The sequence below is a fragment of the Heterostelium album genome (assembly GCF_000004825.1).
Source record: "Heterostelium album PN500 unplaced genomic scaffold PPL_scaffold11, whole genome shotgun sequence".
Classification (NCBI taxonomy): Eukaryota; Evosea; class Eumycetozoa; order Acytosteliales; family Acytosteliaceae; genus Heterostelium; species Heterostelium album.
In genome coordinates, this window is record NW_008805073.1 from 351,509 (window position 1) to 377,921 (window position 26,413).

The window sequence follows — 26,413 nt, forward strand, 5'->3', positions numbered from 1 at the left end:
GTTTGGAATTAAATTATTATTATTTTAATTTTTTTTTTTTTTTTACTTTTATTATTGTTATTGATATTGATATAAAACTACCACTGATAACAACACTAACAATACTACTAGTTCTAATCATCACCAATAGATAATCAATACACTCACACTATCAAAAATTTATTTGAAATTGTTTTTCATGAAGATTAGAATAGAGGTGAATATATATATATTTATTATATTATATTAAAATAGAGAGAGAGAAGAAGAAACACTATTATATGAAATTAAATTAAATTAAATATAAACAAACAGATATACAGATGTGATTATAATATTGATCTATAGTGTGTGATTTTATTCAATTTTTTTGTTAAATTGTTTTGTTTTTTTCGTTTAATATAATAGCATATTAACATAAAAACAATAAATTAAAAAAGTGGTGTTGGTGTTGAAGAAGAAAACTCTTCCACATTAGTGGTGGTGAAGAAAGGGGTGTTTAGAGATGGGTAAGACAGTGAGATGGCTTCCTATTTTTATAGTTTGCCCCTTTTAAATGTTAGTGAGTGTGTGTGGTTAACTCTCAAATTAATTTAATTGGTGAAATTCGAATTTAATTTGAGAGAATATTTTTAATTTTTTTTTGTTTTGTGGTTCCACATATTTTAAAATATTAATAAATGTGGATGAGGTGATATGACCAGTTTTAATGTCACATTGTTTAAAGCAATTGCTTCTTAAGGATTGGAGGTCCTTTCAAAAGAAAATTCCAAATATTTATACTTTACCGATCAATCAATTGATTTCGTGTGTTGCTAAAAATACTTCTAGGCTACGGGTTCTCTTTACTATAATTTCACTGTGCGTCAATGTTGATTGTGACTAATGTTGAACTTTTAATGTTTAATATTATTATTGTTGTTGATTATTGATATTTTTCTTGTTTTAAAACGCAATGGAGGAGTATGATTGAATTATTATTATTTGGAAATGTAATAAATAAATAAATATTTAAATAAATAAATAAATAGGTGTTATTTTAAAATGATTACTGATAAATTTTACAATATTATTATTAAGAATGTCTTAAATTGCGTTTACTAATAAATTATTTTTTGTGTTATTATAATAATCTGTGAATATAATATACTGAAGTGGATTGACTAAAATAAAAATGTTATCATTACTCGAAATTCAAGTATGGAGTTCGAGTGACCACGAGTAGTAATAGCAATTTACTACTAGTTTAACAAATTATTAATGATTATTATTGTTATTATTATTAATTTACTGATTCTATATAAAAAAAAAAAATTAATATAAAGTTTGTAATATTTTCAGAAATATAGGTTTAGGATGCCAGTAACAAAGAGTTGGTAGATGAAAATAGATGATAATAAGATAAATTTGATTTGTTGAGAAAGTTTATAGCTATTATTAAGATTATTATATGGTGGATTCAATTATTGTTTATATTTCGTGTAAGTATGTATTTGTTACAATATTGAGATTTCCAATGTCTCACTTGTTATAGTAATATTAAATAGTGTGTTGTAAAGTAATTAATGATGTGTGTGTGTCGAGTGAATATTACTCTAAACAAAAAAATTGATGTTAGAGTAAAAGATAAGATTAAAGTGATAAAATTGTTTTGTTTGCTTTTTTTAATTATTTGTTTGTGAAACTGAGTGGCAAGAGGTAAATTTCACAATAAAAAGAGAATTGGTAGTGTTTATTGTTTGTTGTGTTGTGTGTTGACTCTGTGTGAATGGTTTATTTGACCAGATGATATATATGTATGTCGATAATGATATTAATCTGAAAAGATAGACGGTTATAGTAAAATTCAGTTAACTACTATAACAATTTTATGATACAGATTTTAATAATAATACCAATATTATAATATTACAGTGATGAGATATTGTTATTATGCAATGTATAGTTTTGTTTTTTTTTTATTGCACTTAAAATATTACTTATTATAATATGGTGCGAGCTCTTTCTCACTCTACACTATAAAGCAAAAATAGTTTGCCAAGATATTGACACTGCGCTTTAGTAGAGGAATTCTTCCACTCTATAAAAAAAAAAAGAATGTGTGATTGTGGTGATATTATATTAATTAAGATAAATGTCTGATTCGAGTGGTTTGATGAAAAATAATATAAAAGAAATCTCTGATTATGTTGTATAATTTTAATGTTTGTTTTTCAGACCAAATTAAAAAACAAAATAAAGAATAAAGAATGAATATTATTGATTTATTACCATTATATTAAATAGATGATAAAATAAAATGTTTTTTGATTATTATTTTCTTTACAAATTTAGATGATTAAAAAAAAATGGTCACAACAATACAGGAATAACAATTTATTTTGTCTTTTATTAATTTGACGATGAAAACAAATTGGTTGATTGGATTCTTTTAAATATTAGATTTTATCATAAAAAGATGAAAAATTTTTTTTGATTGGACTAAAAACAAAAATGGACTTATGAGACAAAATCTAGATTCATGAATATTAAGATTGTTGTTTCAATTTATACTAACTAATTATTGATTATTTGATATTGCTATGAAGAAAGAATAATGATTGTGTTTGATTGATTGATAATTTACTGAATGTCTTTGGTATAAATATTTAACTGTTGATGTGTGGATGGGTGGTTACGTGTGAACAGAAAGAGTAGGATGAGTGGTGGTGAGAAGAGGAAATGGCTGTAGAGCAACCAACCCAAATCGAATCACTTACCACTTCTTATATCTTTTAAAACTGTTTGTTGCGTATCGATAAAATAGATGTGATGGTATGTATAATAAATATAACAGACCAACTAAAACCTATTACAAGCTAAAAAGATACACTTTCACTATTATTATTATTATGAGGGTTGAAAAAGTAAAGCAATTTTTTTTCTAGTAATCAAATTAAATCCAAAAAGTGATCACCTTTTTTTACTGTTTCTTTGGTTTTGTCAAGCAGCAATACTGTAAAATACTGAATAATACGATAATGTAGCACTTAAACAGGTCCACCACCACCAAAATTTTATTGTATTTAGAAGGTATATACTAATTAATATTATTGATATTATTTTTATTTTATTTTTTTCAATGATAATAATAAAAAATAAAAAATTCTTCACTTTGCTTTGGTTGCTTTGTGATTGAACCAAGAGCTCTTCTTGTTTCCTGCAAAAATTGTAAAAAAAAATATATTCATTTAAATAAATTACTAGTTGCCACCCACACTATGATGTTTGTTTTTGGGGGTTTTCAGATGAAAAAAAAAACACCATCACCACCACTGAAAAATTCATTATCGTAAAAGTCAACATTTCACTGAAATAAAGATGAGATCTATTTTTTTTAATTTTTCATTGTTTTTTTTTGCTGAAAAAATAGGGTGATCCACCCAAAAGCGATTTGATTTGGTGCAAAAAAAAATTGGGTCCAATACAATTACTGAGTTGAATCCGATGACCTTGACAATCAATCGATTAGATATCAATTTATAAGGTGTTAAACCTCTACTGTTTCGCAACTCTCTTATTTTCAATAAATAGATAAATTAGAAAAATAAAATTTTTTGTTGTTTATTTGCAGACTTTAAACATTTTGAATAGATTTTTATTGATATGATGCGAATCAGATTGAGATTACAACAAATTTTATTTAACTGATTGTGTGATAAATTAGATTCAAGATATCATTACAATTTAATCTATTGAGACAGAAAGTTTTTTTTTTTTTTAAAGATTTAAAATATAAAATAAAGAAAACTGTATTTTGAAAGTTATAAATATTTAAAATTTAATTAAATATCAGTATTATCTGTTAAGAGATTTAATTATACATTTGACTGGAGTGGATTTGATAGATCTATAAATATATATCATTATTTTTTTTTTTTTTGAAATGACTTGAATTATATATGTATTGTGTTGAATTCAACTAATTTTAATTAAATCTTGGAGAGTGAGTTTCTTTTAGACCCAGGAGTAAATTTACATAAACTTCTGTTTCTTGATCCACAGATTGGTGTGATGAGTTGTTACTATTATTATTGTTATTGTTATTACTGTCAATGTTCATAGCGTTGCTATGATCTAGTACTACAAGTGGATTGTTATTGGTTGTGAATGAGTTTGAGTGCGAGATGGCGATAGAAGGAGAACCTGGTGATGTTGAGAGTGCCGTTTGACCAAGAGAAGACTGTAATGCAGCACCTTTTTGGTAGTTGGGTGGCTGGATGTAAGTCTTCTTTGGCTTCCTCTTTTTAGGTGGTTTCTCCTCTTTGCTGGTGCCAGGTGAAGATGTTTTCCTTGGGCTTGGAAGAGCTTGATTGAGTTCGATATTGCTCGATATCGCCGAAAGATTGATCGATGGCTGATTTATGAGAAGAGGAGATTTAGCATCGCTGGTCGACAGCGACTGAAGCTGAGGAGTGAGCGATGTTTTCGGTGTCACAATCGGTGAGAGTTGTGAGGGTGGTGTCATAAATTTTGAATGCTGTGATGGACTATTTACATGAATATTGTTACTATTACTATCTACAGATAAATTGTTGATGTTGTTGTTACTATTGTTATTTACATAGAGTGTTGTTGTTGTCGTTTGGTTGTTATTTACAAAGGAGTTTGGAGATTGTTTTGTGATTTCGTATACATTATTGCTAGAGTTGATAGTGGGTGTCGAGATGATTGGTGTGGAGATCGATGAGGATGGAGCTGAATTGCTTGTTCGAGTTGGTCTTGATGTCCATTGTATTTCAAAACCATTGTCCACCGTGTGAGAGTGGGAGTGAGAGTGAGTCATACTACCATTGCTTGAAGGTAGCTGATAGTGTGACGATGAAGTGATGATTGTTTCACTACTGCTTGACAAGTCGTCAGATTCATTCATCAACGCTGTATAGAGCGATGCTGTTGACGATTGTTGCTGTGCAGATGGCAACGGTATGGATATGGGTGCAGATGCTGACGTGGCAGTAGATATTGGTATTGTATAAGTTGTGAAACCTGTTGTATTTGTATTGCTATTATTATTATTGTTACTATTGTTATTATTGTTATTATTTGTTGCGGAAGCTGTCTTTAGTAGGAAATCAAAACCCATTTTGGTGGTATTGCCAACACCTCCATTTAAATTTGAGGTGTTTGTTGGATTGACTGTAGTAGTCATTTTTGATGATAGAAAAAAAAATACAATAAAATAAAGATTGGATGGTGATGATGAATGATGATGATTATGATGATCAGCAATCAATCTATCTATCTATCAAAAATAACTCTTTAACTTTTGTTGTTGTTGTAACACAACTTTTCTTTTAGATACAATTGATTTCAAAGATTGGTTTGAATGAATGTTGTTTTGTACAGAAAATAATTAAATAAATAAGAATAAATAAATAATATATATATATATTAATAATTGTACAGAATTGTTGTAAAATGAATGTTTAAAATTATTAAACAATTTGAGATGAATATAAGCAATACACAGAACTAATCAATATTATATATATTAAAAAAACATAGAGATTTTAAGAGATTGACAGATAAACTATAGATTGAGATGTTTGGTTTATAAACAGACAACTGTTTCTAATGACCTTAATAATAATACAATAAATATTTATATTTGGTGTACAAAATGATACTATAAATTTAAGAATAATAAATAAAATATATAAATGTTGTTGTTTTTATTTTTACTAAAAAAAAAAAGAAGTAGGTAGTATTGTTTTAGGTAAGCAATAGTAATAGAATAGTAAAGGTAGTAGTATTATCAGTAGCAAGTAATAATTGTAGAAAAATTATTAGAATTTTAGTACAGTCATAAAAAATAAAGCTAAAAAGAAAAGATTGTGCAGTGAAAAGGCAAAAATAAAATAGATAAAAAAAACAAAAACAAAAAAAAAGTGAATAGAAAATGAACAATAATTATATTATATCTAATTAATTTTGTTGTTGGTTAACACTTGATGTGTGTGTGTGTTTGTGTTGTTGAATGTTGTTACAACAAAATTACAGTGACAACTATCATCTTTATTTTTGTTTCATTTTTTTTTTTTAAAAATTATATTTTAAATTTAATATTTTAAATATTTTTTGAGTTCACCCCACCCCATTTTCATTATTTCAATAAATTAATACAAAAAAAAAAAAAAAAGATATCTTTAAAGAAATAATTAAAAATCACTTTTAATTTTAATTTTGGATAAATAGCAAACAAACACACAACACACAGAGACATTCAACCCACCCACCCGTATTCAAATACATACGACAAACAGGTAATTTTTACCCTTTTTAAACAAAAAAAGAAATAAAATAAAAATAAAAATAAAGAGTCGCAAAAACAAAAAATTTAATAAATAGTAATTAATTAAAGACGATAGAAGATTTTCTATTTGTTTGTGTTAATTTATTTATTTATTTAATATCATATATTTATATTTTAATAAAATTGAATTCACACACACACACACCACTCTACCCAACACAACATAACACAACACAACATCCATCCATTCTTTGTCTTTTTTTCCTGTCACTCATTCTTTTATTTTATGCGTTTTACAATACTTATACCGACCTACTACTTTACTTTTTATCAAATCCAAGCAAAACAATACAAAACGAAATAAAAATAAAATAAAATAGAAATATAATAATAATAGGATTGTTTATAATATCGTTTTTTAATTGTTACAACACCAGCTACAACAACAACAACAAAGACAAAGACAACTAACAATTGTTTGATTTGCTTTGCTTTTATAAGCTTTTCTTTCACTTTTGCTCAATATACATGTATGTAGTAGAATAGGACGACTGACAAAGAGTATGCGCACATAAATACATCACTATTGCCCACACCACTCTACAACAAATTAAACAATAGTAGTAAAATAATAATAAGAATAATATTAACAATAATATTTATTCTAAAAATACAAAAAAAATAAAAAAAATAAATTGTTAATTACATAGATAATAGAGCATTCAATCGATTGAATAATTGAATTAGATTTAAAACATACATCTAAATTAAAAGTATTATTGGATGGTATAGTTTATTCCAATTGCTCAAAGATATTTTATCACATTGTTTTCATTTTTATATAGTTTCTTAAAGATATTTTGGTAGGAATTTAGTCCGATCTCAAAAATCATTTAATAATAACACAACAATTATAACTATTATTATTATTATTATTATTATTATTGTTTTTTAAAAGTTCAACTTTCAATCATTAACCATATGTTTTTTTTTAAAAATTAGTAGATTTAAAAGTTAGTTAGTCAGACATTCAGTCAGTTATAAAATTGAATTTAGTTCAGCAAAGTAAAACAACCGAAAAAATAAAACACATATATTTATATATAACAAAACAATAATTAGTATATATATATAAAACAAAATAACAAGTAACATTCAATCTAAAAATACAAAATTAATAATAATAATACTTTTATATATATAATATAATTTTAATCAATGTTTTTATCGCCTGTATGAAGGCTCATGTTACTTTTCAATTTCTATAAAGTATCTTAAAGGTATCAGACATCATAGCGATGTCTCAATTCAGTAAAAGCAACAACAACAACAATAATAATAATAGCACAAATAACAACTATAATGTAGCTGTTAATCAGAGTCAGAGTGAGAATATTGATAATGATGCGGTTGTAGGTGAGCTTAGTGGAAGTGGCGGATTAGTTGATGCCAACACATTACAACAGCAACAACAACAACAATCAATATCAGAAGACGATTCACTGAATCCACAAGTAACCGACGAAGATTCGTTTGATTTACAAAATGGATTGAACAACAGTGGTGGTTCAAGTAATATCACTCACCATGTATACTATAATGGTGCTGCCACTACCTCAACTGGTAGTGGCACTCCTTCGTTTGGTAACTTCCGACGAAGACACAGCAGCACCTATGAAAAGAGCAGCATTCGCAAGTCAATCATTCCAATCACCAATCTGACAATGTCATCATCGTCGTCATCATCGTCGTCTAGTCGATCTCCTTCACCCTCACTCTACTCCTCAATGCCAAACGATATCAATGGTTTCGAACTTGGCACAATGTCGCCAAGCCTATCATCCACACATCCACAGACCAACAGTCAACAAAACTATCTTAAACACAAACACTATACAGTGCCCTCACTCTCTATTCCAACGTCGTCCTATTCGGCGCCAGCATCAAGCACCTCCACACCAACACCAATCTCGCCAAACACCTCCACTTCATTCTCACTCAACAATTCCAATACGAACAGTTCGATCAAGTACAGCAATAGTCACAGTAGTAACAAGTCAAATCTGACATCTTCACTCAATTCACAAAATTACAACAACAATAGTAGTAATATATATAATAATAGTCAGCAGTATTCATATACAAATACACCCATATCACCTTTACAACAGCAACAACAACAACATCAACAACAACAGCAGCTACAACAACAACCAAAACAAAGTGTCTATGAAAAAGTACTACATATATTTCATTTTATATTATCAGCCATATTGGCGTTCAACATCTTCATATTGATATCAAAACACTTTTTCTCGAAAATCTATCAATGGAGTGGCGATGGAAGTTCACTCAACAACCTTTTGATTTTTATATATCCACTACATCTGGTTTTTGCAGCGATGCTTTTCTTTATTTTAATTCTACAGTCAAAGGTACGATCGTTGTTTCTCGACAGTAAATCTCTTCGGCTCAATATACATGGTGACATTATACAGAAGCTAGAGGTGCTGAACAACAAAGCCAATTCGAAACAACCGAGACACCAGACTTCGCCATCTCCATCAACACCATCCTCACCTAAATCATTCCCACAACTCCCAGAGATAATACAGCTCTTGGAATTGATAAAAGTTCCAAACTCTGCCTCTTTTTCACAAACCCTCGACTTTATATTGTTGGGTGTAGCCAGCTCAGGACTAATCAACATAACCATGATTCAAACCTATTTCAACCCAAGTGATGAGCAAGTTTATCAAGATTCAATATTTAATGTAAGTCATTATCAATATAAAAAATTTATAGATTATTAATAAACAATAATTGTATAGATTTGTTCAGCTATAGAATTTCTGGTTGCAGGTATTATATTCAATTTTGGAAATTGGGATGAGTCAAAACAACAACAAACAAAAAACAATAATTTATCATCGAAAAAATCTGGAAATGAATATGGAAGCGGCACATCTAGTAGCCAACATTCGAAACAACAGCAACAAAAGCAACAACAGAGATCTACCAAGAGTTCATCGACACTCGGTGTTCTGAGGTCGTTTATTGCCAAAATGTATTTATGTCTTTCGTTTGTATTTATTCTCTTGGTGGCTCGTACCTTTTATGAGCCACTCGGCAAAATCATACCGAGTTCAATCAACAATGGTTTCGGTGATATTTCGTTCTACTCGTTTCAATCACCGGTGTTGGTGATCATCTACTTTTTGCAAATCGTTCTCCTCGTTCTCGAGTACTACGAGCGAAGCTCTTACCGGCTGGCCACATTCATATTGGCAACGATATTCGTTTGGCTCACCACCTTCAACTCCTACCATCTCACCGTCAAACTATTTGAAACGTTCAATCTCGAGAAGCTCATTCTACGACGTTGGATCAAATGTATCTCCACTGGATTCCCTTGCGTTGGACTGGCACTCGATTACTATCTCGATCTGAAGCAGATCAACTCCCGATATAACCAGGTGCTCATCTACGTCGACAAGATACTCCAATCGGATCTACATTTACACGACAGAATAGATTCATATAAGCACAAGCTGTATAATAATAATCAATTCCTGACAAGTACTATCAACCAATATAAAAGAGTTATTTCATCAGGTAAGACAAAGTTATGATTAATCACTTTCAATAGTAAATTGATATTAACTGACAAACAATATTGCTTTTGTTTTCTTTCTAGCCAATCCGATGATGGGATTCCTAAATGATACGGATATTCAACCACAACAAGCACCATATCTTCACAAAATATCTAAATCTTTTGAGCTACTTGCACAAATGTCAAAAGAATGTCTATTCTATTCTGAATTAAAGGCTTTGAAACCAAGTGATTGCGAGAGTATGTATATAATTAAAAGGAATATACATTTATAAAATTTATTAACATCATGATGTTAATATTATTTAGGAGCAGCATTTAATATGGAGACTCTACTTGAAGAAGTAATTTCCAATCCAACGATTCGTAATTATTTCGAAGAGAAAGAGTTGGATCTTTGTTATTTACTATCACCAAACATTCCTCTACATTTGATTGGTGATTCTCACAAGCTAAAGAACATCCTGTTGAGATTGCTAAACAATTCTCTAAAGGCAACCTATCAAGGTGAGATAGTTATTCGTGTCACTATGCTAACCGAACCGAAACCAAATGAAGAGATCATCATTTCATTCTCTGTTACTGATACCGGTTGTGGTATCGATGCTGAAAATGTTCCGTTCCTATTTCAACCGTATGCAATGTCACAGTATGGATACGATAGCGAGAGTCTAGGACTGGGATTGGCCATCTGTAAACAACTGTCGACACTGATGGGCGGATCTATCCGGTACTCCAGCAACACACCGGAGGGCGCTGTGTTTACACTGTGCCTGCCGTTCGTAACACAGCATCTCTTCAAACCACATCCCTCATTCAAATGGGGAACCTCTCACAAAGTTCTCATCATCGATGACAACAGTAACATTACATCGGCCATAGAAATGCATTTGGATCCACTCGGTTTCAACGTTATCAAAGCTCACAATATCAGTCAAGGTATATCAATCATCAAAAGTTCAAAAGATTTAAGTATTATTTTCTTGGATTCAATGGTATGTTGTTTATTTCTCAGCAATCAAATTTGTCATTAAGTACTTCCTTTTTCCTAACACCTAACTTTCTTTCTTTCTTTTGTTTATTATTTACTTTTTAGTTACCTGGTTTGAATATAGATGAAATCAAACAATTAAAATTTGATCCAACAAAGACCATAAAGAATCCACCATTGGTTTTGATGTGTACTAATAAGCAAAGAAAATCATATTCCAATCAAGGATTACATTTTCTTTTTAAACCAGTAAGTTTATTTTTATTTTTAACATAGAATCTGTGATAGTTTACTTATAAAAATTTATTTAAATTAATCTAGATTAAAAAAGAACAACTTCTTACAATTACACATTCAATTGCTACATCACCTTCAAACAATGTACATATACCAAATACACACCAATCAAGCAGCTATCCAGCCAATTCTTCGCCAAATGCGATGTCTTCCTCTTCGATTTTCCCACCATCAACTTCAAAGAGCAGTTCAACGCCAGGTACACCTCTTACAAAGCAGACTAGTCTGCCAAACAAAATGTTTTACTCCAAGAATAGCTCTTCAGGATCACAAGTACCGAACCGAATCAGCCAGGGTCTGTCTTCGTCGTCATCGTCATCCACATCGAATCCACCATCGCCTCAGACCAAGATAACACTCTCGGGTGTTGCTCCCCTAAATGGTGGCTCGATACTCAACACTAGCGGATCCTTCTTTAGTCCTATCACACCTTCACAGTCTCCGAGTTGCTCACCCTTGACCTCACCAATACTGAGACCCAACGGTGGACTTCAAAATCCATCGTCTTCAAACAGTGGATCCTCTCACTTGATGGTTCTCTCTCCACAACAGGAGCGTACCAGCCCGTTGGATAACAGTATATTCAACAGCAGCTACGATCAACAGAGTTTGGGTCTGGTGCCAAACGGTATGTCTTCGAGTGGCGGTTGTGGCGGTGAGGACGAGATATTGTCTGACCCGTTGGAATGCTCACCAAACTCTGTGTCACCAACACAAAGTCCAAAATTAGATTCCACTTTGCGTCAGCTAAACAGTGTTTCCGAGACAGAATCAGAGAGTGAACAACTAGCTGCAGCTCAACAAGCAGCAGCACCACCAGCAGCATCAGCAGCACCAACTCAAAAGGTAACTCCAGAAACTCTAACACCAGTGATCACCCACAAACAAGAATTCATTGAACAAAAACAGAACCAATCTCAACAGTCGACCGGTAATAATCCACAGCAGCAGCAACAACAACAGACTAGCACCAATGTAAATAATATCAATATACTCTTAGTTGAGGACAACCCAGTCAATGCAAGAATTGCAACCACTGTACTACAGAAATATAGTTTCAAGGTTGAACTGACAAGCAATGGTCAAATAGCATTGGAGAGAATCAAGCAATCGCACGGCTCATTCGATTTGATTCTAATGGATATTCACATGCCAGTGATGGATGGAATCACCTGTGCTAGAATGATCAGAAAGTTTGAAGGTGAACACTCACTCAAACAGATTCCAATTATTGCGCTGACTGCCGACACTTCTGCTGGCCACAAGAATGTGTGTCTAGAGGCTGGTTGTAACGAATTCATGCCTAAACCACTTGACTACCCAATACTGATCAGTGTACTAAAGAAACTGTTGGACAACACCGAGGAAATAGTCGATACAAACAGTAATCAGACAACCAACAACTCAAATAGTATTATCTCAACATCCGTATAAATATTTAAAATAAAATTAAAAAAAATTTATAAAAAAAAAAGAAAAGAATTATATTAATATTAATGATTTTGTTAGTTTCTGATACTGCTGACGTTGTCAATTCCGTCGAAATTCTCAAGAGTCATTATGATTATGATTATGATTTTTACTCTTTATCGGACATTTTTATGAATTTTTTAAAGATAATCATATGTACATATATACATTTTTATATATAAACAGATAGACAATGGATAAACAATTATTATGTTCTCTATTTAAGAATGTTTTTGTTCGAAATCAAATATTTAATCAGGTTTATATGATAAATAGAGATCAAGTCAGAAATCAATGGAAGCAAGAGAGGAAATCATATCCAAAGGCAAAAGAGTTAGTTTTATATAGATGGGAAGATATGATTCGAAATCCAATTCAATTAGTTAAGCATCTATATTATACAGAATTGAAACGTTTCTACTTGACGATTAAAAGTAGCTTGTATTGGCGAGCTGATGGTCAATATCCTACTGATTTCTCTTTTGAGAATCAGTACTTCAAACATTCAGATCTATATTTCATACTCAAACATATTGTAAAGCTTAATGATGTCAAATTCTTTGATTATGTGGTCGAAATACTTTCATTTCTTAGTTTCGACTACATTACGATCAAAAGATGTCATTTTGATTTCGGTGAACTTTTGGCATTGGCTGCACAGTCTAATAGTTTAGAGATTGTAAACTACATTATTAGAGCACATAATTATACGAGAAGAATAGATCTAAGTGATCAAGACTATTTATATGCACTTTCAAGATCGCCATTTTCAAAGAATTATGAAATATTCTCAAAGTTAACAGAATATGCAATAATACCAGAACCAAACAATCGAAAGTACGAGAAAAACATCGCAAATCAACAGATTATGTTAGAATGTTTTATGAATTCAATTAGATCAGGTCAGGTTGAATGTGTTGAATGGTTACTTTCTCAAACAAAATGGAATCCATTCACCTCTGTCAAAGATAGTGAAACACTTTTAACATACGCAGCAGAATCTGGTTCATTAGAGATGATGAAGTGGCTAAAAGAATCTTTCAACTTTACATTCTTTGATCGAAGCTCCCTAGCTCATAGTGTTAGGATGAAAAGATTGGATATTTTCGAATGGATATGTAGATGTGAAGTCGAAAAGTTAGGAAACGATTCTAAATTACTTGGTAGTAATATGTTTAACAGAATTGGTTTTTATTTGGCCTCTGTTGTTCGGTATAGATATCTAGAGGGTTTAGTGTTTCTTTTTGAAAAAGGAGTTCCTCTTGGATCCAGGATATGGGTGGAAGTTGCCAAAAGTGGTGATTGGGAAACAGCTAATTGGCTGATTGGAATTGAACCAATCAATATTTCATATCCTATTGATTTCGCTGCATCAAACGGTAATTTAGAAATGGTAAAATGGCTGAATCAGGTCAAACCGAATGGTTGTGAGGATGCAATTGAAAAGGCAATCTATGGTGGCCACTTGGAATCATTACAGTGGTTATATGAAAATAGAACGGAACGATATTTAAAGGCGATCGATGATGCTGTCACTTACAATAGAATGGACATAATCGAATGGTTGAAATTGAACGATCGAGACTTGTTTGACCAACGACCAACAAATAATGCTGTCAAGATTGCGATGATCAACCACAAATTCGAAATGGTAAAATTCGTTCATTCCAACTATCCGGAATATATAAACGGATTGTCGGATGATGAAATGAATGATGCATTGGCAATACTGTTAAGACATGACGAATTGGAATTGTTTTTGATTTACAAAGACAAACTTGGTGACAAAGCCGAGATAGCACAAGCCATCATAAGTTCCAGATACTCTGAAGCCTATAGAGTGGCTATCCATTGTTTGGATTCTTTAGATGCAAGTGAAATGCCACCAGAATTTCTTTGGAGAAAAGCCATCCAAAATAGCGATCTGCATACAATTAACAAGTTGTTGGCCCATAAACTAAGTCCACAGTTATCTGTTTACTTGATCCGTTATATCAGCGATATCAAAGTATTGGAGTGTATCATCGAAAACTATTATTCAATATTTTGTACAATGATAGCTTTTCCCGGTGAAATTCTCTTTAGACTCTTTGAAGGTAGACAATATCACATGGTTGTTCATTATTTACAGAGACCCAGATATGATTCCTATGTCAGTGAAACACATTTTGGCGGGAAATATAAATTGGGCAAACATCATCTTCCAATATTCGAACTATATGATACCCATAGAACAAGAGCAATTACCCGCCTAAAAGAAGCTGCATTTATGAACGACCAAATTTAATAATAAATAAGATAAATAACCCTCAAATTAAAAATATTTCTTTTTGAATTCACTCTAATTCTTAAATTGTCTGGGTAGGGAATCTTGAATCTCATATATAGACTTTCTAAACAAAAAACAGAATCGTGTACTTTTAAATATTTTATTTACATATATATTAGATATTCCTAAAATTCCAAATCCTCTTGATTCAACCACTGTTGGAAATATACACATTTCTTTGGTGTTATCTCACCTTCATCCGCACACAAACTGAAAACAGGACATACGCCACATGGCATCTTTGTAAAATGATTCTCTGGAATGATTGTTTTTGTTGGTTTATAAATTACTCCCATTCTTCTCTTTAAATATTAATTAATAGATATAATTTGAAATAATTAGAAATCGGTTTGAACCTGGTAGAACAGATTTGTTTTCGTTGTAGATAGATTAGATATTAACTTACACCATACATATTTGTTGATCTGGTATCTCTCATCTCCTCAATCAAACCGTCATAGATTAAACTGTTGACCAATGTTTGAATATCCTCCATCGTTAGATCTTGCTCACCTGTTTTCTTCATGTAGTTCATGATCTCTGTGAGATCGGCCGCACCCTTATTTGAAATGAATGAATTACACGACAGCTTCATTGCTGAAATCAACTCTTCGTCCAACGACTGACTTCCGCCATACAACGAACCACCTGTAACCTCTCTACTAGGTTCAACATTGTATGCCATATATACTTTCTTTCTTCCCGCCTGTAAACAAGTATTTAAAAGAAAGTTAGTTATCTCTTACTATAGCTTTACGATCGTTAATGATGTTTATATCCATCTATCTATCAATTCACATTACATTTATAGTTTTTACAGCTTTAATTAGATTTCTAGTTTCAAGTACTTTAAGAATCTTTGTTACTTGAGTCTGTTGAAGATTGGTTTGTGTTCTAATTTCTTTGGTCCATGTTCCTTTGTCGTTCGATTGCTCAATGAGCTGATACACCAACATATCATCAGCAGTCAGACCTCTAATCTTTGACTGCTCTTCGAGATTGGTAACCTCTTTATATGAGGTCGAGCCATCAGAGTTTTGTATAAATTTGATTCTACCCTATAATCATAATAGATTTAACAGCAAGACGTGTTAGTATATTGACAAATGAGTACTAATAGTAATAGAAACTAGATAACTTACTTCTTTTACAAGTTTATTAATAACAAGCAATGCTTCATTGATTGGATATCCTAAATCACTCTCCAATCTAGCTTGTGATAGACCCTAAAAAATGAAATGATAGTTATAAAGAGATAACTCGTGTTAATTACAAACGACAAGTATTGATTGAACACATCGAATTGATCATGTAACACTCACAGTAGGATGCTTTGAACATAGCTCTAAGAATTTATCTTCAACCTCTGCAGACATCTTCTATATCATCTATGTACATAAATAAATAAAACGAATGTTACTTGAATCAACAAATTCATAGGTGACCGTTAAAAATTGATTTGAATTTTTTTGAAAAAAAAAAAAAAACTCACACATTTCTCTTTTTATTTAAAAAAAAATACAAGAAATCTTGGCTTTTAATTAATATCCTTTTTTGGATATTACTAATCGTTTTATTAGTTTAGAACAGATAATCTTAAATTTTAAATAATCTATATCGATTTGTAATCAATGATTAATAAAATAGTTTCTCAAATGTAACCAAAGATATTGTTGATAAACATTTTGGTGACAGATCTGATAGATTGTGAGAAATTTTGAGAGTCTAACTAATCATAATTGTAATAAGAATTAAATAAAAATGTATTGTTAACATTTCAAAAAAAAAAAAAAAGACATTTTGATGTGATAACAATGTTATTTTATTTAAGAGTTTTTAAAAGAAACAGAATTTCGTATAATTTACTTACCTTATTACTACAGCTCATATTCATTTTGTTTAATATATTTTGTTTGCTACAAAACAAAAAAATGGAAATCATATTAATAATAAAAATATAATAAGGAAGAGGATGGATGACATTATTAGTCAAAATGAAGAGGAATCATGATTATCATTAGACAGAGAGGAAGAGGAAATGAAGGGGAAGCGGGGAGGATTCATTATTATGGTTGAATTTTATTCCAATTTGTTGTTGATGTGATCGTTGTTGCCAACCTCTTTATTTTGGAGAGAGGTGAGGTGGATTTCGATGGATGAGATTAGAAGAAGGATGAAGGATGGCGCAGAAGAGGATAATTATTGAAGTTCTTTTGGTATTATTATTATTTATGTTATTGTTGTTGTTGTTGTATTATGACTACTACAAATTAATTAATTAATTAATTAATGACAAAGTTCTTCTTCGGCAATGTTATCGGCTACTCTTTTTTTACCAAATATAAAATAACCGGTTGCAATTCCACCTAGGATGGCAAGTGCTAGACCGGCATTGAATGTCATGACAACGAGCATAATGAAATAGTTTACTACATATTGAACGATGTGACAGAATGTCTTCCAATAATGAGTTGCACTAAACTTGTTCCAATTCTTTCTGAGATCCGATGTCTTCTTTGATACCTCCTCTGTATCATTTATCAAAGGTGTTGTTTCCGGATTGTCTGTTGCATTATCTAGAGATAAATTAAAATTAATAAATAAAAATACAATTAGAAAAAATAAAAAATAAAAAACAAATAACAAACCACTTTCTCTTCTCTTGTTCCTCTAAACAGTTTTATTATTATTTTTCAATGATAAAAGAGTGCAATTTGATTTTGATGTGAAAGTTATACATACAATTTAGAGAATGTCTGTAAGACGTAAAGAACTCTGAGAATACAGCCATACCAAACATAACGAACAAGGTCAATACGTAGATACCAACATTGTTGGTAACCCATCCCTTAAAGAGAATGGCTTGACCTAGAAAATCCCAATGAAAAAAGCTATACATTGCTATTAATATATAAAGTGTTTGAAAGTGAATATATATAGTAGTTATATACAATAAGATATTTTATTACAATAACAATTTACAATTTATATAAATATATAAACAAATAAATATAGATAAATAAAGATATATAAAATGAATCAATTTTTTGATACCAAAAACACCTCTTGCTTTTTTATTAGATGTTATTTTGGTTTGGACCAAAAATACACAAATTATTTTCGAAAAAAATATCTTCCTTTCAAAAAAAACCCAAGCTTTTTCAAAGGAGAATTCTTTTTCTAAAGATTTATTCATATTACTGGTACCACTAAGATGGTTAATCACATTCAACTTTAGAACTAACATGTTAATTTTCTTTAACCAATTATAGTGTCTAGTTAAAGATATAAAATGAAACTATTTTATCCAATTTTTTGATTAGGTTATTTTTTTTTGGCTCATAGACAGATATCTGTAATATTGTTTTGTTCTGAACAAACAATGCACCAATTTAACAAGTTTAGATACATAAACATTTACTTTAAATAATAGTAAAGTAGCAACAAGAACTGGGGTGGAAGTGTAGTGTTACTAATAACTCCAATTTGATTAGCATTGTTTTGTTTAATCAATTACATATTTTTTTTTTTAAAAATTATTTTAATATTTTATATGCAACACAATCAATGAAAGAATAAATGATCTTCTAGAAGTTTGATGTATTTGAAAATTACTTGTTTAGTTATTTATTCTATTCTTCTTCTTTTTTGAATATCGATTGTCGAAAAAATAAAAATTAAAAAAAAAAACCGTTAGATTAATATGATTTAATAAAACAATAATATTCATTTTATTATTGAATTTCAAATTAATATATAGAGAGAGAGAGATCATTTAATTATATATATTTTAATTATGTATACTAGTAAATTAAAAGGTTTACCTCAAGTTGAGGAACAAAAACAACAAGAATTCCCAATTGCATGTGAAAGTTGCTTTGGTGAGAGTCCATATATGACAATGGTATGTTTGTTTGTTTATTTGTTTTGTTAGAAATACTATTAATATACTATAAGTGATCTGACTTAATACATATTCATTATTGAATTTTAGTTTAATTTTGTACTAATCAATCTTTATTCATTTAAATACAATACTATATATAGACAAAAGAAGAGTTTGGTAAAGAATGTAAGATTTGTGCTAAACCATTCTGTGTGTTTAGATGGAAGCCTGGTTCAGGATCTAGATTCAAAAAGACAGAGATTTGCAAAACATGTGCACTAGTAAAGAATGTCTGTCAAGTATGTATACACGATCTAGAGTTTGGACTGCCTGTCCAAGTTAGAGATGCTGCACTCCAGAGTTTCGAGAAAGCACCTGTAACCGATCTAAATAGAACTTATGTATCACAACAAAATGAAATAATGGTATGTATATATATATAATATAATACAATATATTTGTTAAATATACAAATCTAAACTTGTAGATTAACAAACATGTTTTACATTTATTGTTTTAACAAGATCGAAAACGGTGAGATAAACTATGATAACTTTCAACCAACGGAGATCATTGAGAAACTAGCTAGATCTACACCGTACTACAAGAAGAACAATCCACATATCTGTTCGTTCTTCTTGAGAGGCGAGTGTAATAGAGGCGATGCCTGTCCGTACAGTCACGACAAGGAGTCGGCAACGGGCATCGGTAAGTTCCCGAAACAGAATATCAAGGATCGATACTATGGAAACAACGACCCCGTCGCTATGAAGATGTTGAAGCAGGTGACACCGGTGCCACCCGAGGACCGCTCGATCACCACGCTCTACCTCGGCAACGTCGATCCCGAGCGAATCACAGAGAACGACTTGCGAACTGCGTTCTTCTCGTTCGGTGTCATCAAGACACTGCGCATCGTAGCGGCATCAAAGTGCGCATTCCTCACATTCGAGAGCAGAGACGCCGCAGAGACAGCGATGAACCAACTTTTCAACAAACTGATATTCGATGACATTCCAGTGCAAATGAATTGGAGTAAATTTAATAAGCCACAACCAAATACCAATCAAAATCAACATCATAAAAAGAAACAACCTTTTAATAATAATAATAAAACCAATAATAATAATAATAATAATAATAATAATAATAATAATATTAATATTAATAATAATAATAATAATGTAGATCAACAAACTAGTAATAATAATAATAGTGAAGAGAATGGAGATGACGACGACGATAATGCAGAACTACCATCATTTTTATCAGCACCTAAACCAGTGGCACCGGTAGCCAAACCCATTGGAATCAAGTCACTACCAAGTTTTAAAATTAATCCAACACCACAAGGTCAAACAACCAACAAACCATACTATTCAGCAATGGATTCGAATACTTATGGTGGAAGAATATAATTTTATTTATATAATTTAATAGTAATTAAAATATATATTCATACACGAAATACTACTATTATTATTACTGCCAATTGGAGTTAATTTATCAAATAGATTAGATTTGAATAATTACCCAATTAATAGTAATAGCCTGTGTGTTTGCAAAATTAGTTCTTAATTTTTATTTTTATTTTTATTTTTTACATTTTTTTTTTATTGAAAACACTGTTTTGTTTTAAGTTTATCATGTTTCATAAAGTTGTACAACTATCATTCAATTCAAGAACTAGCTTATTTCTATTCAACCAAAAAAAGGTTAATTACATTGCTTCACTAAATAAATCGAGCATTGCTACCTTTTCTACTTTTAGAAATTCGTTAGATAATAATAATAGCATTAATAAGAACATTAATAATAGTAGTAATATTGTTGATCAACATCATTATAAAAGTAATAATTTAAGTTTTAATATTAAAAGAACAATGTCTACCGCTTCTAATAGTACAGCTGGTGTTGTTGCCGAAGGAACAACTATTTTCAAGGGACACGATCAAATTCAAATCGATTTGATGAAGGAGGAATGTATTGTTGTCGATAGAGACGATAAACCATTGCGTCCCGGCAGCAAGAAGGAGTGTCACTTGATGGAGAACATCAGCAAGGGATTGTTGCATCGTGCATTCTCAATCTTTTTGTTCAACGAAGAGGGCAAGTTGCTCTTGCAACGTCGTGCACTCGAGAAGATTACATTCCCAGGTTACTGGACCAACACTGTCTGCTCACATCCGCTGTGGCTCGAGAACGAGTTGATCGAAGAGGATGCCAAAGGTGTTCGTATCGCTGCACAACGTAAACTCAAACACGAACTCGGTGTTCCATTCGAACAAGCACCAATCGACGCATTCACCTTTATGACCAAGATCATCTACGTCTCACCATCAGTTGAAGACGCACAATGGGGAGAACATGAAAGTAAGTGATATCTAGATCAATCAAAATATAAACATAACAGAAATATATATAATATAACTAACCAATTAATTAACTAATTTTATATAACTTAGTTGATCATATTGTTGTTATAAAGAGAAAGATTGATGTTACACCGGAACCAAATGAAGTTATGGATTATAAATATGTTTCATGGGAGGAGTTGCAGGAGATGTTTGCTGCAGCCGATAGAAAAGAGATTAAACTTACACCATGGTTTAGATTGATCGCTGAAAATCATCTCGAGAAATGGTGGAAAGATTTGGACAACGTAAAACAACATGTTGAACCATCTGATAAGATTCATAGATACTGTGAATGTTAATATTTCATTTTGTTTTTTTTTTGATAAATAAACATATTATCAAATCATCTTATTATTCATTCATTCTTATATCATCAATCAATAAGTTTTCAGAAATGAAAATCATTTCTTTATAAAAACAACAATTTTTATTTCTAATTTTATTTTAATGTTGTGTTGTTGGTAGGTAATAAATAATAATAATAATAAAAGAGTAGTCTATCTGATTCTCTTCTTTTGATTTAAAGTACAATTTGTATTTGCTTTTCCCAAATTAGCTAATTTGTCGTTGTTGTTAAAATAATAACTATTATTAGTTGTTCATTGATGATGTTGTTGTTGTTGATGTTCTATACAAGTGAAAAATTGAAATTATAATATAATATGAGTTATATAAAGTTATTACTATGCTAAAGTTTGTGCTAAATTATTTTGACCTAACATCCAACATATTTCTTTGTTCTAAAAAATAATAATAAAAGTTAATATTATGATAAACTATTTAATAAAAATATCTTTTTTTTTTTTTTTTATGTTTTTCGATATTTACTTGTTCAACTGTTAGGTGTTTACCGAATCTTTCATAAATTTGTCTGCCAGCAGTGATACCATAACGATAGTAGGTCGATTTAATCTTTTCATATGGATCGGTATCTTGTGACGATATGTTCTCAATTGTGATAACATTGAAAGGTTCGTACATTGGTCCTTCTAAAACAACGCTTGACTGTGGTGGAAATAGAAATGAATAAGTAATTTGAAATAAGATGAGTGAATTGATTTGAAACTTACTTTTTCTAATGGGGTCGATGTCGGTAGAGGAGATGAAGGTGAGAGTAAATCGGCTTCCTCTTCGGTTTTGGTCTTTGGTTTGGCAGCCATCGCCAGTGACATTGTGATGAACAAGACACATAGCAGTATCAATATGAAAACTGAACAGACCAGAATGATGTGTAGTTGCTGATGAATCGATTGCACCGTTTGAATCAGTGTTGAATCTTCATCTTTGTTGATGAGTGACTCGAGTCGCTCCAACTCAAATTCATTTTTCGTCTCCAAGATGAGAGACATCAAATTCAACAAAAAGATAACGGCTATTGAGGTGTACAGTGCCACATGAATATACGAGAGTTTAGAGCAACCCTGAAAACCAGACTTTCTACCTCTATCATTATAACTGTTTCTATTATTATTTCTTGCCATTCTATCTATATATCTATTTATCTATTTATCTATCTAATCTAATCTATACTGTGAATGAATTAAAAAATGATAATTGAATTTAAAAAAAAATAGAGTACCACAATAGATAGATGAAAGAGATATGTTGGAAAAATAATAACCTATTAAAAACCAGTATTTGCATAATGACAAAAAAAATTAAAAAAATATTTTGAAAATTCACCTGGTTTTTGAAAAAACAAGAAAGAAGTGAGGGGTAAATATCATGTGAGGGTAAGCAATTTAAGTGCAAGCACACAAAACAATGATCTGTGTTTATCTTTAAATCAAACCAAAACAAAAAAAACAAAAGACTGTCATCATTTCCGAAAAATAAATAACAAGTGATTAATGATATGGTGTCTTATCTTGATCGATTGATTTTATAATATATTTAATAATAATTGAACAACTATCTATTTTCTTAAGATAATAATAATGTTAACCAAGAAACAATGGACAGTAAACTCCTTCTCATTGATAAGATGAAAACAAGGATAAATTTGGTTGTGAACTTGATACCTTAAAGCGCTTTTGTATGAATAATCATTTACGATCTACATATTCTATTACTTTTTAGTTTTTGAGATAAAGTATTTAAATAAGAAGACAAAGTAAGTAAATTGATAGACAACCTCCAACTGACTTTGAAAGGTATTTAATTTGTGATCTGAAATGACCGAAAAGAAACAAATTTAACCATCTCTCTATACCTAAAGCATCTCTCTTAAGATTTTATCAAACTTTTTTCAATCTTTTGTAAGTCATTCCAAAATATCCTTTCATATAGGTAGTGACTGATTTTGCTCGATATAACTAAAATCGACTTGTAAACAGACAATGCTACCTGAAGAAGGTCCGATGTTAATGACAAACCTTTTTTGCACATGATATGCACTTAACCTTAAACAGAAACTTAAAATTACTGTAGTTATTATCTTTATTTTGACATCAATCTTATAAAAACGGTGTCGGTTAACTAAGATTAATAAGTGTTTTTTTTTTCGTTTGGTTTGACAAACAAAAGATCAGTGACCATGAGTTGGATGTACATTGTGATCGAGTCCAAACGAAAGAAGTAAATGGGGTGCATGACACTTAATGAGACCTCAAAAAAAAGTGTAAAAAACCATGAATAAAATCAGTAGAAACTTGAAACTTAAAACTTGCAAAATCTATCTATCTTTGGGTGGTAGACACCCGTTGACAGTCTTTATGATCGAAATCTAACTAATTCTTACAATTTGTGACCACCATACATTGGTTTTTTTTTTTTTGTTTTTCGATTTTTGAAAAATTCCAGTTTTTTTTTTGCAAGTTTATTTTTGTGTGAGATCAGATGAATTTTGTTGAGTTTTTGTATTTTTGATTTGTCACTGATTCTTTGAAGTTGGAGTTTGGCAAAAAAAAATTTTCCTAAAATGAAAGGCAATTGTATGACAAAGATGGGGTATTTAGTGTTGAAGGTTTTTCACGATTGAAAGAAGAAAAAAAAAAAAAAACTATTTTGAATCTAATTTTTTTGTTTTAATCAGAAATTTTATTTTTAAAAATTTTCAAAGATTTTTTTCCACACAGCGCCTTGAAATTTATTTTTAATCTTTAATCATTGTTCAACACACCATATTTGAGAGTCAGTTTCAAAAAAAAAAAAAAGATTTGTTTATTGTTTTAAAACATTCCCCTACAAATATTTATAAATATATAATCTAGATAAAATGAAATTATTTGTTTCATTAGTTGTTTTATTGGTCGCTATCAGTACCGCCAACGCCTCATGTGCTATGGGACAAAAGTGTGTCAAGCTCGGAGAACAATGTCCACCATCTTCGTAAGTATCCATATCAGAATTTATAAATCATTAACAACAAATCATCTCAATATAATTTTAATTAACAAACAATTGTTATCTTTTTTTTTTTTTTTTCAAACTATTCTCAGAGTCGATCCATGGACTTCGTGTGAAGCTGGTTCATGGTGTTGGTTCGGTGACAATCCAAAGCCAAATGCCTGGGGTAACTGTACTGCTTACGCAAAGCTAGGTGAATTCTGTGATGGTGATTACTGGTCTTGTGCCGATGGTTTGACTTGTTATGGAAGCACAAGACAACCAAAGACCTGTCAATACACCAATTACGCCAATGTCGGTGAAGATTGTGATTCAGCTGTTGACTGCACCAACGGTAATCAATGTATCTATGGAAAGTGTCAAGTCAAAGCTTCAACTCAAACTGTAGGTCAATGTGCAGGTAGATGGACTGATTGCCCATTCGGATTCTCTTGTAACATGACCAGCAATATGTGTATCCCAACCCTCACCAACGGTGCCGCCTGTAATCTCCCAGACGTTCCACAAGCCAGATGTTCAGTTGGTTTGGTTTGCTCACCATTAACCACCGATCTCGGTACCGAACTACACCTGTGTCCCAGTCAACAGCAAGGGTTCAGGTGCTGCATGTGCCACTCAAATCCCAAGCTTCGGTCTCGACGGTGCCTTCCCAAGTTTGGAGTGTGACGTCTCGCAATCGTTGCTCTGTCTCCGTGACAACAACGCCAAATTGACTTGCCAAACTCCACCAGCTTTGACCACAGGTAACTGAGGATACCGACTCTGCTACCCCATGCCAAAGCAACAGCGAGTTCTGCGCCTGTCCAGTTGACTCCAACACTGGTACCTGTACTGTCAGCACTCGTTTGGGTGCCGATTGCTCCAAGGCCATCAACGACCTCGTCAAGTGTACCATCGACAACAAATGTCAAATCTACGCTTCAGGTACCACCTCATACAAATCATGTATTTATCAAAACTGTCGTGACATTATGTGTCAAAACAAATGTGACCCAATTCTTACCAATGACAAGTCATGCACTGCCTACCAATACACTGGATGTTACGCAAACAACGACTCTTCCTTTGTTCGTCCAACCATTTTCTTGGTCGTCATTGCTTTGGTTGCTCTTTTATTCTAAAATTAAAATAAAAAACATTAATATTTAAACCAAAAATTATTATTTTTTTTCTTAGCTAAATAAAATTTTATAATAGATAAATATAATATTATATTTTGTTGGAGCATTGCAGAAATATTATTAAATATTATAAAATTAGGATTATAAAAAAGAAAAATAAATCCATTTAAAAAAAAATTATAATATGTCAGATAAGAAACAATAAATATTGTTTTTTTTTTTTTTTGGCTTACCATTATTTATATATTCACAAGAATATTAAAGAGAAACAATATTGTGAATAAATAAAAGTATTATTTTTGGAAAAGTAACCTCTTTGTTAGCAATGCTGTTGAAAGGGTTTTTTTTTTTTTTTTTTTTTTTAATTTTTTGATGATTCGGTTCTCGATCAACCCTTTGAAAAATTCATGAATTGTTGGACCAAATATGGGGTTGACACCCTGCTGACATCTGTTCATTTTATCGATAGACAAAAAAATATTTTGGTACAATTTAAAAATAACTTTGAAAAATATTAGATTCTTTTTCAACTAAAAAAACAGAATTACCTTGTACCAATCTAAAAATCTTATGAGTAAATTGGAGTAATGTTTGATCAACCGCAGATCAACCTATTTTCTAATATTTTTTTATTTTAGATTATTTTTTATTTTTTTTTGAATTT

General features: G+C 30.9%; 9 protein-coding genes across 9 annotated transcripts; 5 read left to right on the top strand and 4 right to left on the bottom strand.

Moving 5' to 3' along the window:
* Positions 1-3,946: 3,946 nt before the first annotated feature.
* On the bottom strand, positions 3,947-5,170 carry PPL_09535 (uncharacterized protein; the record flags this gene model as incomplete). Its single annotated transcript, XM_020580329.1, has 1 exon — positions 3,947-5,170. The coding sequence occupies one exon, from the start codon at positions 5,168-5,170 to the stop codon at positions 3,947-3,949; it is 1,224 nt and encodes a 407-aa protein (XP_020428916.1).
* Positions 5,171-7,492: 2,322 nt separating this feature from the next.
* On the top strand, positions 7,493-12,612 carry PPL_09536 (uncharacterized protein; the record flags this gene model as incomplete). Its single annotated transcript, XM_020580330.1, has 8 exons — positions 7,493-7,507; positions 7,545-7,585; positions 7,620-9,048; positions 9,106-9,667; positions 9,972-10,130; positions 10,200-10,885; positions 10,987-11,130; positions 11,203-12,612. 8 exons carry the CDS (start codon positions 7,493-7,495, stop codon positions 12,610-12,612), a joined length of 4,446 nt encoding a protein of 1,481 aa, XP_020428917.1.
* A 62-nt stretch (positions 12,613-12,674) lies between these two features.
* On the top strand, positions 12,675-14,935 carry PPL_09537 (uncharacterized protein; the record flags this gene model as incomplete). Its single annotated transcript, XM_020580331.1, has 3 exons — positions 12,675-12,804; positions 12,835-12,877; positions 12,925-14,935. 3 exons carry the CDS (start codon positions 12,675-12,677, stop codon positions 14,933-14,935), a joined length of 2,184 nt encoding a protein of 727 aa, XP_020428918.1.
* A 167-nt stretch (positions 14,936-15,102) lies between these two features.
* On the bottom strand, positions 15,103-16,353 carry rpc34 (RNA polymerase III subunit; the record flags this gene model as incomplete). The annotated part of the gene is made up of 6 exons (XM_020580332.1): positions 15,103-15,279; positions 15,384-15,683; positions 15,724-15,759; positions 15,781-16,035; positions 16,120-16,203; positions 16,300-16,353. The coding sequence occupies 6 exons, from the start codon at positions 16,351-16,353 to the stop codon at positions 15,103-15,105; spliced, it is 906 nt and encodes a 301-aa protein (XP_020428919.1).
* Positions 16,354-17,263: 910 nt separating this feature from the next.
* Positions 17,264-18,224, bottom strand: PPL_09539 (copper transporter family protein; the record flags this gene model as incomplete). The annotated part of the gene is made up of 3 exons (XM_020580333.1): positions 17,264-17,553; positions 17,720-17,878; positions 18,179-18,224. 3 exons carry the CDS (start codon positions 18,222-18,224, stop codon positions 17,264-17,266), a joined length of 495 nt encoding a protein of 164 aa, XP_020428920.1.
* Positions 18,225-18,773: 549 nt separating this feature from the next.
* PPL_09540 (zinc finger CCCH domain-containing RNA-binding protein) lies at positions 18,774-20,281 on the top strand (the record flags this gene model as incomplete). Its single annotated transcript, XM_020580334.1, has 3 exons — positions 18,774-18,881; positions 19,025-19,288; positions 19,388-20,281. The coding sequence occupies 3 exons, from the start codon at positions 18,774-18,776 to the stop codon at positions 20,279-20,281; spliced, it is 1,266 nt and encodes a 421-aa protein (XP_020428921.1).
* Positions 20,282-20,509: 228 nt separating this feature from the next.
* Positions 20,510-21,579, top strand: ipi (isopentenyl-diphosphate D-isomerase; the record flags this gene model as incomplete). The annotated part of the gene is made up of 2 exons (XM_020580335.1): positions 20,510-21,236; positions 21,329-21,579. 2 exons carry the CDS (start codon positions 20,510-20,512, stop codon positions 21,577-21,579), a joined length of 978 nt encoding a protein of 325 aa, XP_020428922.1.
* A 384-nt stretch (positions 21,580-21,963) lies between these two features.
* Positions 21,964-22,452, bottom strand: PPL_09542 (uncharacterized protein; the record flags this gene model as incomplete). Its single annotated transcript, XM_020580336.1, has 3 exons — positions 21,964-22,020; positions 22,109-22,285; positions 22,351-22,452. The coding sequence occupies 3 exons, from the start codon at positions 22,450-22,452 to the stop codon at positions 21,964-21,966; spliced, it is 336 nt and encodes a 111-aa protein (XP_020428923.1).
* A 2,045-nt stretch (positions 22,453-24,497) lies between these two features.
* Positions 24,498-25,749, top strand: PPL_09543 (uncharacterized protein; the record flags this gene model as incomplete). The annotated part of the gene is made up of 4 exons (XM_020580337.1): positions 24,498-24,610; positions 24,721-25,080; positions 25,217-25,371; positions 25,436-25,749. The coding sequence occupies 4 exons, from the start codon at positions 24,498-24,500 to the stop codon at positions 25,747-25,749; spliced, it is 942 nt and encodes a 313-aa protein (XP_020428924.1).
* Positions 25,750-26,413: the final 664 nt, after the last annotated feature.